This window comes from Papio anubis, chromosome 11 (assembly GCF_008728515.1).
Source record: "Papio anubis isolate 15944 chromosome 11, Panubis1.0, whole genome shotgun sequence".
Lineage (NCBI taxonomy): Eukaryota > Metazoa > Chordata > Mammalia > Primates > Cercopithecidae > Papio > Papio anubis.
In genome coordinates this window covers 118898176-118913850 of record NC_044986.1, presented here as the reverse complement: position 1 = coordinate 118913850, position 15675 = coordinate 118898176, and the positions used below count along the sequence as shown (strand labels likewise).

Here is a 15675-nt window from a genome sequence, read left to right as displayed (position 1 = left end):
AAAGATGCTTCCAATAAAAAGCACGCCGACTCACCCAGAGGCATCTCTATGGGATAAGAGGATGGGATGTAAACCGTTGGTCCATGTACATCTTGCTTTCCTCCAGTGAAACCTCATCCTAAACCTGTAACATACGATGTAGAATTTGTCTCTGACCCTAGCATGTAACAGTAAGACTGGACAGAACCCACTTTGCATTGTCCAAGTATCTAGACTCTATCTGGACAGCCATGTGCCCAGCCAATTCTCTTTCCAAGTAACAAAAATATTTCAAGAAGGAAGGAATAATCAATCTTGTCAAAGGCTGCTGATAGGACAAGTGAGGTGAAATCTGACGTTAGATGCTTAATTTTTGTAACACTGTTACTCTAAAATTAATTCCGATGGTTAATTTTTGTAACACTGTTACTCTAAAATTAATTCCTAGGTGCAGAACAGCAAAGGACTTCCTAGTTATCAGCAAACTGCTCTCCAAAGTCATTCTTACAACCTCATCATCCCCAGTGTTCTCCATCCTTGGGAGTATTTTATATAATCAGACTTCTTAAATTTTCACTAATCTGAAGCATATGAAACTGCCTTTTTCCTTTGCTTTTTTGTTTTACAGATCGTCGTGCTGTTTAGTGTCATTACACTATGGCAACTCAGGCTTCCCCTCTGGGAACTGCCTATTCACATCCCCTGTATATATTTCACTATAGACTCTTTTAAAATATACTTGTTAATGGTTTATGTATCAAGAGAAACTGTTTGTTAGCCCACGTATCTGTGCTTCATGGTTCAGAAACACAGGTCAGTGACAAACTTCTAGGTAATTCAACCCAAATAAATTCCTTATATTCCAAAATCACATTGCATCCTGAAAGATGCCAGCCTTTCTCATCTCTTCAAAATCTTTCATAGAATTATAATTCTTGTAAAAGTCTGTATCTGCCTTTTTCCTTGGTTCAGCCACAGCAAACTGAGACAGAGCTGCAACTCCCAGAGATACGACGAATGCTCCAACAACATGTTTGTGTTCCTGTGTCTACAATATTCGTCTGGCTGCCCACTCCAGGAGACTGGGACCACCCATGCCCACTGTGTCCAAAACCACACACCCAACACCTCCAACAACTGGCCAACAAAGAGTAGGTTACACCTCCAACAACTAATAGGCCACAGATGAACCTGAGTCACAAGAAGGAAAGACTCGCAGATTTAGACAGCTTTAGAAATTGTATCTGTTTCACTAATCTTTTGATGACATACAACTTGCTGAATTCAGACTAAGAGCCACCGTGACCATAAATATTCACTGCACAGACCTTTCATTGAAATACGATTTAACTCAGTAGCATGCCACGGCATTCACAAACGTACTGCCATTTCTTTTTCTTTCTTTTTTTTTTTTTTTGTATTTGCATAGTGTGTAACTGCTTACATAAGTGAATTATCACTTGCAATGTTCGTTTCAGCATGTGTAACCTAGAAAGCCAGGTATCAGTCCGTTTAAGTGTTTTGTCACTTAGTATCTTGTGTGATAAAGACACACATTTAATATTTTTCTGGAGTTCTCTGCTGTATGATTAGCCCATTAGGTAACACCAATACTGTTCATGTCAGACAAGGGAACACCCAGAGATGAAAGAAAATCCAGGTACTACACAACAGGACTTTAATCCCAAAGGACCTAACGCTTTCTCTGAAGTTCCCAAGAAGATCTTAGCACTAGAAACAACCAGAATTTGCTAAATAAACACCACAGAGATGGAAACCATTTACGACTTTCTTGAAACGCACAACCCACACTAGTCTGCAAGGAATCTTTAAGAGTCTACGAGATAAATAACCTCTAAAACTATCAGATGAAATTTAACACCTTATCACTGTTCACTGGCTAAAGATTTTTATCCAATAAAGTATGGAATCTCTCATTCTTGCACATTTTCTGCAATCCTTCTCTAGCTGCCAATAGCTCACTTTCATAGATGTTACTGCTCTTGCTTTTAAACATTTTCCTGCTTTTAAAGAATCCCCTTCCAAAGAGTCAGCCACTTTTCTTCCATTCTCCACTAAAAAGAAGAAAAAAAAATTCTTACAGTTCTTTTTATTAGTTCACTCTGCAGAGAAACTGTCAAGACTGAATTGACATATCACACAGGTCCAGGGCTCTAAGTTCAATGGAATAAGACAGTCGCTTGTTAAAGATTTTCTTCTCCTAGGTCTCACTCTATTTTTCATACTTGACTTACTTCTTCCTGTAAAGTTACTTTCTTTCCTGAAGCAAAAGAACTTCCATTCACATTTTTCCCAATATTCCCGTCAGGTCTACGAGAAAGAGACAAACTTGCAGCAAGTTTACATCATTAACATGCCCTTAGGTATCTGACATTAACAAGCCCTTAGGTATCTGACAAAATGAGTCGGCCTCTCGTTCAACAGGATTTAGGTTGCTATCTGTGATGGTTACTTTTATGTCAACTTGCCTGGGCCACAGTGCCCAGATACGTGGTTGAACCCTACTCTGGATTTTTCTGGGAGGGTGATTTTGGGTGAGATTAACATCTTAATTGCTGGGCTTTGAGTAAAGCAGGCCGCCCTCCCTGGTGTGGGTGGGCCTTGTTCTGTTGAAGGCCTGGCTAGAACAAAAGACTGACCTCCCCTGAGCAACAGGGAATCCTCCAGCAGGCAACCAGATTCCATCCCAGCAGTGGCTCTTCCTGGGTCTAAAGCAGACGGCCTTGGACTGGAACTGCAACTCTTCCCTGAGTGCCCCGCCTGCCGCCCTGCCCAGTCAAAGCTCAGACTCACCACACCTCCACAGTCATGACAGTATCTATATATACACACATTATATTGGTTCCATTTCTTTGGAGACTCCTAACACACTGCCTTACCGTTACTATTCTAAAGGTTCGGCAGGCAAAAAGAACAAAAACACTCCTAGAAAAGGGAAAACAGCAATGAATCAGTCATCAGACAGCTCTTGTAGGCTGTGCCTTGGAGGGTGCACAGAAGGAATACTGAGATAGCCTTGCACTCACTGAGAAAGCTGCAAAACACAGGAAATGGCAGGATCCAGATGGCGCTACCTGGGTTGGAGTCCCAGCTACATCCACATTGGCTGTGTGACATTAGAAAAGCCGCCTAACCTCTCCAGGTGCGTTTCCTCACTTGTAAAACAAGCCTACTAGCTGGACCACCTGGTAGGTCCTCCTGAACACTAAGTAAAATAACCATGCACAAGAAGGTTCTCAGCACAGGGCTGGGCAGGGGCTCAGAGCTAAATAAAGGAAGAGGAGGAGAGCGAAAAGGAGGGGGAGGAGGAGTGGGAGCGGGAGGAGAAGCCGGAGGAGGATGAGGAGGCCATCGGGGTGGTGGTTAAACGACCCCAACCACTCTGATGAGCTACTGCAAAGAAACAAGGCGATTTTAAAAACTACTTGGAGAGATTTTCATTAATGTTACATTTTAAAATTTTGAAACAAAAGCCAAACAATGATCAAAGTCATATAATTGTTTCAAATAGGAAGAGAAAACTGAATTCAGTGTTAAATTATAAATTTGTTATAATTTTTTGCTTCACGACGACACACACACCTCAGCACACACACGTGACCTGAGTGAAAATGTGACCTCAACACCTGTACATCTGAGGATGGTATCTGCAATCTGTGTCTGCCTCCCATGCCCTCCCTGTTATCAGCACCCCCACCACCTCCACAATGGGAGCACCACGGGCTGATTCATATTCTCAACCCAGGGGACTCTCGCTTTTGCCCAAAGATGGAATCCACCCTCAGTGGGGTTTGCAGGTGAGGCCTGGAGGTGACCACACTGCTGCTGGCTGCTCTCCCAGCACCCAGAGGCCTTCACTCACAATCAACTGCAGCTTGCCCTTCGCCATTGAGTGCCAGATTTTTGCATCAGAAAATAATTAGAATAAGTGCCATGTGGCACTGAGAAGAATGTATATTCTGCTGATTTGGGCTAATTTTTGTATTTTGTAGTAGAGACGGGGTTTCACCATGTTGGCGAGGCTGCTCTCGAATTCCCGACCTCAGGTGATCCACCTGCAACTGGAGAGAGCCTGTCTCTCGGGATTCCCCTAATTGCCATCCTCTGCGGGGTATGTCCAGGGAGCAGAAAAACGGTCAGCACACTCTGCACTTCCAACTTCTTCTCAGAGTCTCGCCCCAAACCCTGACCATGATGTCCCCACTCACTGTCCCGAGCACTCCCCAGAGAGACTGAGACCTCCACCCTGTGCACGTGATCTAGTCCAACTGATGCTCAGACTCTTCATCCTGGGTCACCACATGTGAACTGCTGGAATGTCACTTACCCGAAAGCCCAACAGCCAGGCCAGTTCCCTGGCTCCGGACAGGCCTGTTCCTGAAGTCTCAGTCTGACCAGTTATGGCCTCCTCTAAAGCAAAGGTTCTTAACTTGTCAACAGGTCTGGGATAGGATCCCCAGGGTTCACGAGCCCATACAATGAAGTACAAGGCTGTGAAGTGTGTGTGTGAGTGTATACATATGGCGTATGTGTGTCTATGTGTGTATGTGTATGTATATGTGTGTGTGTATGTATGTGTATATGTGCATGTGTATACATGTATTTGCATGTGTATGCATATGCTCATATGTATATGTGTACGTCTGTGTGTCTATGTATGTATATATATATGTCTGTGTGTGTGCGTGTGTGTGTGTGTTTGTGTATGTGTGTATATGTGTGTCTGTGTGTGTGGGTCTAACACCTCTTCCAAGAAGTTTCATTGGATTCATCAGATTCTCAAAGAACTCCATGACCCCCGGAAAGATTACGAACAACTACTGCATAGAAAATATTATTACATTAAAATGTAGCTCTGGGCTGGTCGTGGTGGCTCATGCCTATCATCCCAGCACTTTGGGAGGCCGAGGCAGGTGGATCACCTGAGGTCGGGAATTCGAGAGCAGCCTCGCCAACATGGTGAAACCCCGTCTCTACTACAAAATACAAAAATTAGCCCAAATCAACAGAATATACATTCTTCTCAGTGCCACATGGCACTTATTCTAAAACCATAAAAACCCTAGAAGAAAACCTAGGCAATACCATTCAAGACATAGGCATGGGAAAGGACATCATGACAAAGTGAAGCCAAAAGCAATTGCAACGAAAGCCGAAATTAACAGGTTCTAATTAAACTAACTAGCTTCTGCACAGCAAAATAAACTATCATTAAGAGTAAAGAGGCAACCTACAAAATGGGAGAAAATTTTTGCAATCTACCCATCTGACAAAGGGCTTATATCCAGAATTTAAAAGGCACTTAAACATATTTACAAGAAAAAAAACAAACAACCCCATCAAAAAGTGGGCAAAGGATATGAACAGACACTTCTCAAAAGAAGACATTTACATGACCAACAAACATATGAAAAAAAGCTCGACATCACTAATCATCAGAGAAATGCAAATCAAAACCATAATGAAATACCATCTCATGCCAGTCAGAATGGTGAATATTAAAAAGTCAGGAAACAATAGATGCTGGCGAGGCTGTGAAGAAGCAGGAACGCTTTCACACTGTTGGTGGGAGTGTAAATTAGTTCAACCACTGTGGAATACAGTATGGCTATTCCTCAAAGATCTAGAACCAGAAATACCTTTGTATGTGTCTTTATAGGATAATGAGTTATATTCCTTTGGGTATATATATGTATGTATATATACACACACACACATATACACACACACACACAGTTTGGGTATATTTATTTTGGGTATATATAAATATATACCCAAACGAATATAAATCATTCTACTATAAAGGCAAATGCACACAAATGTTTATTGCAGCAGTATTTACTATAGCAAAGACACGGAACCAACCCATATAGCCATCAATGGTAGACTGAATAAGGAAAATGTGGCACATATACAACATGCAGCCATAAAAAGGAATGAATACTATGCAGCCATAAAAAGGAATGAGATCACGTCCTTTGCAAGGACATGGATGAAGCTGGAAGTCATGATCCTCAGAAAACTAACACAGAAACAGAAAACTAAACACCGCGTGTTCTCACGCGTAAGTGGGAGTTGAACATTGATAACACTTGGACACAGAGAGGGGAACGTCACACACCAGGGCCTGCTGGGGGCTTGGGGGTGGTGGGGGGAAGGGAAGAAACTTAGAGGACAGGTCAATAGGTGCAGCAAACCACCATGGCACACGTACCCTAAGTAACAAACCTGCACGTTCTGCACATGTATCCAGCTTTTGTTTTAAAGAAATAAAGAAAAAATAAAGACTAGAGACTAAGCAGGCTACACTCACACTGAGTAACAAATATCCTAGGGAGTACCTGCCACAGATGGATGACAGACTCCCGCTCTCACTTCATGATGTTGAGTGGTTGACGCCAACATTCAAGGTAGTCTTTTGACAACATTCCTGGTCAACCCTGAGGCTTCTCATTCAGCGTGCCTGCATTTCACACTGCCCCCTTCACACAGCTTTTAAAACACCCTCCTCAACCCCTGCCCACCCAGCCCGGGAATTCCCTCCCATGTGGCATGTGGTGCATGTCACACTTCACAGTATCTGCCCAGCTGTTCCCTACCGCTTCTGACAGCCCACTGCATTCCGTGAGAATGGAAAGGCATTACTCTCGTTCAAACTTTCTCCTCCAGGCCCAGCATCGTCTCTGGCACTGAGCAGAAATCTAATAAACAACTGGCAAATGCACAAATGTATTTTTAAGAATCTTTTATACTTAGTGAGACAGAGCACTGGATTAAAGGTTAAACGACTTTCTGGACTATTTCTGTCGTTAGCTGCCAACTCCAAGAGAGCTGCTTAGACTCTTTGGAATTTAGCATTATACAGTTAGAAAGGTGATAAATTGCTTCCAGTGAAAAGACACAGGCTGTTTTCCTTTGCGTCGCACAAAAGTCCAGATATTGGAGAGAAAATAAGGATCATTAAGACACAGTGCTTATGTTCAAGACGTTTCCTAAGGAAGACAGGCATGTAAGCGGGTAATTCAGAGAGGGAAGGAGTCAGCCCCAGATACTGTGGGAGCCCTGGGGCCGGGGCCAGGACACTTCCCGACGGAGGCAGCTGAGAACTGTGCCTTCAACGACCAGAAGTTCCTTCCCTGAAAGTCTCAGGGAAGGGAATAGTCAGCATAAAGAACGTCATGTGCAAATCAGCGTGAGGCAGTTATTACTGTATGTCATGTGCAAATCAGCGTGAGACAGTTATTAGTGTCTTTATGTCATGTGCAAATCAGCGTGAGGCACTAGTAACTAGCAAGACACTATGGACTAGTTACCAGTCCCTCCACAGGGTTCGTTCTGAAAGGAGAGATGCCACAGAAAGGCCGATGGGTCAAGCGGCTCTTCCAGTCATCAAGTGAGGAATGAAGGAAGCCTGAACTCATGAGTGTGGAGGAAACCCAGCAGAGACTGGAACAAAGTCCAGGCACAGAGGCCCGCAGGCCTGAAGGAGCCTGGGCTGTACCTATACACTCAGTCATCAGCAGTTAGTGGCACGCTTTCCACTGAAACAGCAGGGGCAGGACCCCGGGACAGGTGAAGTCCTGGAACACCAGCCAGGGGAATCTCCACTGCCTCCACAGGACAAACCAGAGATTGCAAAGAGAGGGGAGGAGCTGTCGCTTCCAAGTTGAGCCATTTACTGTTCTGAGATGCAGAAACTGGTATTTCTTGACATGTGCTCCCCAGAAGTCACCTAGTATGAGAGCCATGCCTCTCTACAGACGCTAGGAGTCCCCATCCTGGCCTTTCCCGGGGCTGCTGAAAGAGAAGGGAGAACTGCGTGGTTCTAGACTATCAAAGGGGACAAAACCACTGGTTTAGAATTTTTTAAAAAATCGTTCTGGGCTAGGAGACCTCAGGAGTTAACCTAGCATAGCTATGCAGACTAGAACCTGCACTGACCCCAAAGGACAGGTGAGGTGCAGACTGGGGGAAGCACAGAGACTGTCATAAGCCTCAATACGGTCCCAGTCATAGGTCCACAATTCCAACCAGATAACAACAGAAAACTACCAGAAAACAACACAAATCCTCTGGTCAGGTAATAACATGACCCCTACCTTGATAACTTGCTTTCATTTCTCCACTTGCGGTAAATGCTGTCTTAATTCCAACCTAAATCTTCGTGCCTGTGTCCTCAGTTTCCCTCCCTTTTTCCCAAAGTACCTGTACAACCTACAACCAGATAGTTACTCATTTGCTAAGAAGACAAGGCACCCTCCCTCTTCTCTCATGAAGTTGAAATATTTCAGCAACAAACTCAGTTCTGATAGTCTGAATTCATTTTCACAATGTTACTATTACCCCAGTCATAGTATTTGCTTCAACAGCAATGCTGTGGGGATTAACATTAACTAGTTAGTCACAAAGAGAATAAATGTCATCCCACATGCTGAGGAGCAGAGTGGGAGCTCACAGCTCCAAACGGGGCTGTGACATCGACCCCTGACCCTTGGCATAACCCAGGGGAAGCTCCTAAACACAACAAGCCAGGGTTTCCATGACTATTCTGTAAGTAGAGATGCATGTCTGGGCAATTAACTGGCTTGATTCTTGTTTTTATGAGAAGGAAGGTCTAGTAAAAGTGATTGATTACAAGGAGCATTCCAAAATGCGAGAATCATGATTCAACATCATAAATCAGGTTGTTATTAAAGGAAAACCGTTGAGGAAGAACAAAAATTTATGACAGGCCTTTCCCTCCTCAGTTTAGGTGGAGCTGAGGAGTCCCCGCGCCTAAAACGCAAGCTGCATTTGGTTCACAAGCACCAGTAGGAATGAAAAGAGGTTACAACTTAAATATCTGACTCCCTCACTCTCTCTCTCTTTTTCTTTCTTATCAATAACAGAACAGGAAAATTAGAATAAGTAAAGTTCCTAAGGTTTTGTCTTCTATGATTCTTCAAACAAATCAAAAACACTATCATAGTATATCATAAAACATTTTAAAACTTTGCAAAAGGGTTACAATATGTATTTTAAAAAAATGTTGCACCTGTAGCTGTCAATAAGTCATTCTGAGTGCTGACTGTAAGGTCTGCCTGCTTTATTTCATAAACAGAATACATTTGGATTATTGCATGTGGCAGTTCTTGAAAAAGTCAGTTGTAAACAGACCCTGAACAAATTCCCTGAATTTTTCTTCTATCAATTACATGAGATCAAATTATGTTTGTGAAAATGAAGCTTTACTACTAACGATTATTTTTAAGCAATGAAATGTAGCAGATATTAACGTATGGTTTTCTTCCTGTGAACACTAAGCCTGTATTAGATGAAATTTATAGTTGTTTAACAAAACAAAAACTATTATGTCAGCCTTAGAAGCAGTAATTCATCAGTTTATGTAGAGCAAACAATTCATGCCAGATGAGTACAGAGAAGTAAATTTCCTACTTACTTTGCAACCATTATTCTTTCCACCACGGAAAGATGGGGTAATCTGAGATTTAAAAGAGAGAGAGAGAGAGACAGAGAAAAAGAGAAAGAGAAAGGGTGGTGTAATAAAATAGGGCCTTATTTAGACACTTAATCTAACCACAACCTAGAATTCACTTACCCAATAATCATAAGCGCTTGGTGATTTTTGTCAGTATATCCAGTATTTCAATAACCCCAACACAATAAACTACTGAGATTTAAAACCAGTCCGAAATGCCCCTCTCAATAACCACTCCTCATCAAAATTCTTATTTCTTTAGAATATTTTCTGCAGGAAGAAAAAGGGAGAAGCAATATTTCATTGCCATTTTAGAATGATTTTGTAAGCAGGGATATAAACATAGTCACACATATTTATGCTGGTTAGGAACTTATATTGCTTGACCACATAAAAAGTTAGGTTACATGGGAGTGGAGAAAATCAAAAATTATTTCATTTTTCTTTTCTCTCATTTCTCTTCCTGCACGTCACTACGGATCCTGCGAGGCCTGAGAGAAGATGCCGGCCGAAAGGCAGGAGCCCACGATTAATGAACTGTTCTCTGTATGGGCAAGGTGGGCCACGGAGATGGCTCTTCAGCACAGGGAGCCGCGAAGCAGAATGAACCCGAGCAAATCACTCGCTGACATGGTTTGCTGTTGTCCCCACCCAAATCTCATCTTGAACTGCAGCTCCCACAATTCCCTTGTGTCTTGGGAGGGGCCCAGTGGGAGGTAACTGAATCATGGTGGTGGGTCTTTCCCATGATGTTCTTGTGATAGGGATTAAGTCTCACCAGATCTGATGGTTTCATAAAGGAGAGTTCCCCTGCACACGCTCTCTTGCCTGTCACCATGTAAGACATACCTCTGTTCCCCTTTGTCTTCCGCCATGATTGTGAGGCCTCCCCAGCCATGTGGAACTGTGAGTCCATTAAACCTCTTTATTTTTTTTAAATAACTTAGCCAGTCTTGGGTATTTCTTCACAGCAGAGTGAAAATGGACTAATACACGTACTAAGGGGCTTGCTTTTCTCATTGTGGTTACAAGGAGTCCCTAACTTAACAAACAGGTTATGTTCCAAGGGATCTTTAACAAATCAGTGTCAGAACTCCCAAAGTCATCCGAGTAACAGCGATAGCTCAGTGAGGGATGGTTGGCCAGGCCCTTAGACTTTACAGATATGAAATATACTAAATATGATTTAACTATGCCTAAATAGCCTATCGATGCCGTCCATCAGAGACAGAAATTCTAACCCCAAAGATTCATGTCAAAAACAAATTCAGTCCAGTCTATCACTGATGGACATTTGGGTTGATTCCAAGTCTTTGCTATTGTGAATAGTGCCGCAATAAACATACGTGTGTATGTGTCTTTATAGCAGTATGATTTATAATCCTTTGGGTATATACCCAGTAATGGGATGGCTGGGTCATATGGTACATCTAGTTCTAGATCCTTGAGGAATTGCCATACTGTTTTCCATAATGGTTGAACTAGTTTACAATCCCACCAACAGTGTAAAAGTGTTCCTATTTCTCCACATCCTCTCCAGCACCTGTTGTTTCCTGACTTTTTAAAGATCGCCATTCTAACTGGTGTGAGATGGTATCTCATTGTGGTTTTGATTTGCATTTCTCTGATGGCCAGTGATGATGAGCATTTTTTCATGTGGCACATATACACCATGGAATACTATGCAGCCATAAAAAAGGATGAGTTTGTGTCCTTTGTAGGGACATAGATGCAGCTGGAAACCATCATTCTTAGCAAACTATCACAAGAACAGAAAATCAAACACTGCATGTTCTCACTCATAGGTGGGAACTGAACAATGAGATCACTTGGACTCGGGAAGGGGAACATCACACACCGGGGCCTATCATGGGGAGGGGGGAGGGGGAAGGGATTGCATTGGGAGTTATACCTGATGTAAATGATGAGTTGATGGGTGCTGACGAGTTGATGGGTGCAGCACACCAACATGGCACAAATATACATATGTAACAAACCTGCATGTTATGCACATGTACCCTAGAACTTAAAGTATAATAATAAAAAAAAAGAAAGAAAGAAAAAAAAAAAAAACAAATTCAGGAAAGGAAAAGGAAATCTCTTGTCTGCACAGAGAAGAGGGACAAACACCACCGGGTACCAAAGTACTACTAAATCTACATTTGGGAATAAGACAGGTCCCACCCTGTGCCTAAAGGAGGCAGCTCTCCATGTCAGTCACCTCCTAATTATGTGAGAAGAAATAGGTCAGTTTCACCCCCAGGAGGAGAGGCTCCAGAAAAAGCATGGCAGGAGACCAACAGAGTTATCTTCCTCCCTTTTCTTTTCAGGAGTGACAACAGGAGCATCAGCTCCTAGCTCAGAGTTCCTCTCCTTCCACAGAAAGAGTGCCTGTGTTCATTAGTAAAGTATTAAACTGGAAGTTCATTTAGCAAAACTGTGAAAAAAAACTGCATTGCAAAAATTTCTACCCATGCTACTTACTCAGGTAATTACTGAATCTCGAAAATACACCTTCAAGAATCAACCTACAATGAGAGAGGCAACGTCACCTGCAATCGTCTTCTCTCCACGTGCAAAGTACTTGGCATGATGATTAAATGACAGGCTATCAGCACTGAAGCCAGTGTGCTATATTCTACAAATGGTATTTAGGTTCTTTTATGGCAGCTATTTCCATACATGAACAGTAACTCAGCAGTGTCTCCCCAAGTTCCTGCATCCTGTTATTAATTAAGTACCTGTGGGTCCTCTATTATATTATAAACTCCTGTGAGAAACAGGGATATTTTATTGGGCCCACCTCCAGCCCCCTAGCAAGGTGTCTCTGACTTACATAGTATTCAATAAGCATTGAACAAGGAAATAAATATTCCCAAGGTGCACCATTATGGTAGGCATGATGCAAGGAAACAGGAAAATTGATTCCTATCTAGTCAGGAAGGAAGATCATGCAGACAGAATGAAATCAACGGGAAAACCAGATACCTAACTGGCAGTCTGGGGCAGCCTTATCAATACTGCACCATTCACTGAGCAAAGGTCCACCCTTTCAGAAGACCCCAATTTTCTATAAGAATGCAGGAGAGGCAATGCGATAAAAGTAGACATGGCACTGGATTGAACGGGTTATGTTCCAATTTCTGCACGTTTTGTGACTCCACTGAAATCACTCAACCTTTCCAAATCCCTCCTTCCTTATTCAGAACGCAGCAGGAACAGTGTGGGGAAGTGAAACAAAACCATCTCTACGGGTTGCCCCAATTACTGGAACATGATTCAAAGCAGAGTTTGAAAGAAATTAGCCTTCAGTGTTACACATATTTGATATAGCTCATTTATTTACTAAACTCTAAGTATTTCGGATCGACTTAAAATGGACTCATTTTCCAACTGATTTAGAAAGGCAGTCTATCATTAAGCCATACCTGTACCTTAATGTTGCAAAGATTCAATTTATGTTCATAGGGGTCAAAAAGGAAGCCATTAACCATGCCCCAGTCAATGACAAGTGCGTGGAGTCAGTCTTCAGTTAGAGGCACACACAGGGTGCTCTCCGGCAGGCTTCAGTGAACTGCGCGTGGCTTTCGGGCCAAATCCCACCTCCCACTTGCCTGTGTTTGCAAGGCTCAGAAGCCAAGAGTGTTTTTCACATTTTTAAATGGTTGGAAAAGTCAATATTTCATGACATATGAAAATTATATATGAAATTCAAATTTTTGTGTCCGTAAATAAAGTTTATTGGATCACAGCCACGTCATTCATTTATGTATTGCTCACGGCTGCTCTCGTGCCACAACAGTGAACTGAGTAGCAGCAACAGGAACCAGATGGCCCACAAAGCCCAAAATATTTACTCTCTGGCCTTTTACAGAAAAAGTTCACTAACCCCCGCTGTAGAGTTTCCAGAAGAAGCAGGTATTATAAGAGTAGGATATGATGGATCAGATCATATCTATAATTCATCAAATCAAGGATGCTTTAAAAGAATTAATAATAATCGTCTACAAATATAATATATGCCATAAATAGCAACTAACAGGAGAACAAAAAAAGTGATACAGAAGATGAAGCCAAGAAAAGGGAAAAAAAAGGAAGAAAAGAGAAAATGATATGACAAATGACAAAGAAGAAGAGAGAAAACATTGTCCCTGCTCCAGGATGTTCTGTGCAATGCTAGCAATTTCTAGATTATCAATAAGTGTGTTACTACACTGGCTGAAATTAAAAATGCATGTCATTTATGTTGGGCATGGGGAGAGAGGGAACAGCTAAAATTGCCAAGCCACCATCCTCATGCCAAAGCATCCCTGATAACCATGGGTAGTAAATAGGGCATACCTTAGGGCAAAATTTCCTTTAAGCCTCACTATTTATACAAAAATATTCATGCTAACAGCACTTAGAAAAATATAAAATTTAAAAGATACCATTTACATAAGCTTCAAAACACACACAATATATAAGAATAAATCTTATACAAGGTAGAAAATTATCACACAGAAAACTACAAACCTTTATAAAAATACATAAAATGTAAACAGAGGAAATACATACCATGTTCATGGATTAGAGAACTCAGTATTATAAAGACGTACATTTTCCTTAAAATGATCTAGTCAACCCCATTCCAGTCCAAATCCCAACATAATTGCTTTGCAGAACTAGATAACCTAACTCTAAAAATTACATGGAAGTAAAGTGTTCCAAGGAGAGCCAAAACACTCTTAAAGAACACCAACAAACTAGGAACCCTGCCATACAGATGACAAAAGCAGTCATAGATAAACAACTTTAAAGTATTGATAAAGAGAATAGACAAAGTAATGAAATGAAATAGAGAAGTCAAATAAATAGACAAACCTGATTAATGGTTAGAACTGGCTCCACACATCAGTGGGGAGAGAACAGACTTTCTGATCAATGGTTCTGGGACAACTGGTTTATCCATATGGAGAAAAAAGAAATTAGTCTTCTGCCACACGCTCTACCTGAAAATCAATTCCAGTTGAACTAAGGACTTACATGTGAAAGGCAAAACTACAAAGCTATTGGAGAACAGGAATGGAGAATACGTTTTTGCTATCCATGTGGAAGAGGAAAAGATTTCTTACTAGAGACACAGAAAGCATAAAAGATCAATAAAATCAGCTTAGTAAAATTAAGAATTTCCATTCACTAAAAAGTCATTAAAAGAAAAGAAAACTACAAGCCACAAACTATTAAAAGCAAGAATTTCTGCTATAATATCATATATCTGTTCCTGAAAAGTATCCCATTTGGCAAATGTGAGTGCTTAACATGAGAGAGCTTATGAAAACTAAGGTTCAGGGAAGAATTCTCAAAGTCACATAACTTACAAAAATAGTAACAATCCTAACATCCTCACCATAACATTAGCACATAAGCCAGGCACAGCGGCTCTTGCCTATAGTGCCTGAGACTCAGGAGGCTGAAGCAAAAGGACTCCTTCAGTCCAGGAGTTTGAGACCAGCCTGGGCAACAGAGCAAGACTCCATCTCTATAAAAACATTTTTTTAAATTAGCCAGGCCTGGTGGTACACGCCTATAGTCCCAGCTTCTTGAGAGGCTGAGGCCATAGGCTCATTTTGAGCCCAGGAAGTAGAGGCTGCGATGAGCTATGACTGCACCACTGCACTCTCCAGGGCGATGGAGAGAGACTCCATCTCAAAAAACAAACAACAACAAAAATTTAGCACCTATTAAAAGGCATGTTACATACCTAATAAATACTACAATAAATTTAGACCTTTTCCTTAAAAAAAAATTGAAAGGTGGAGGTCACTTGATGGAGAGAAATATAAGGAAGGGTTGAAAATGCTACATTAATGGGGACAAGGACAAATGTCCAAGGATGGAGGAGACGAGGACATAAAACTTCCAAGAAAAAGCACGTGGCCCAAGGTCACCAACAGAAAGAATGTGAGGTGAATGGCGATGTGATAGTCCTGGCTCCCCTGCAGCTCACTCATTTCAGCCGTGCTAAGGTAGCTGGTGATCAGCGGCTCTTACTTGATGTAAAACATTAACATGCTGGGGGAGCTACCGGGAAACGGGACTCACTTTTACATTATGCAGACATGAATGCTCTGCTTACCAGTTACTCATGAACTCTCTCACACTACAGAAGCCTGCACTGTAAACAATCAACTGATTCTACAGCACGTAACTAATGC

At 41.8% G+C, this 15675-nt stretch overlaps 1 protein-coding gene across 6 annotated transcripts in view; it reads right to left on the bottom strand.

Moving 5' to 3' along the window:
* Positions 1-15675, bottom strand: part of SFMBT2 (Scm like with four mbt domains 2) — a 254395-nt gene that overhangs the window by 137649 nt on the left and 101071 nt on the right. Inside the window, exon 1 of one of the 6 annotated variants that reach the window (XM_009213939.4) lies at positions 9599-10251. The exons of 4 other annotated variants lie outside the window; for them this stretch is intronic. Coding sequence is in view for 1 of the 2 variants with exons in the window: in XM_009213938.4 (XP_009212202.1) it covers positions 35-44 (10 nt within the window). In the remaining variant the exon portion in view is untranslated. Of the gene's footprint in view, positions 1-34; positions 830-9598; positions 10252-15675 lie in introns of those variants that run through there. One more of the 6 variants, XM_009213938.4, reaches the window with a different exon arrangement.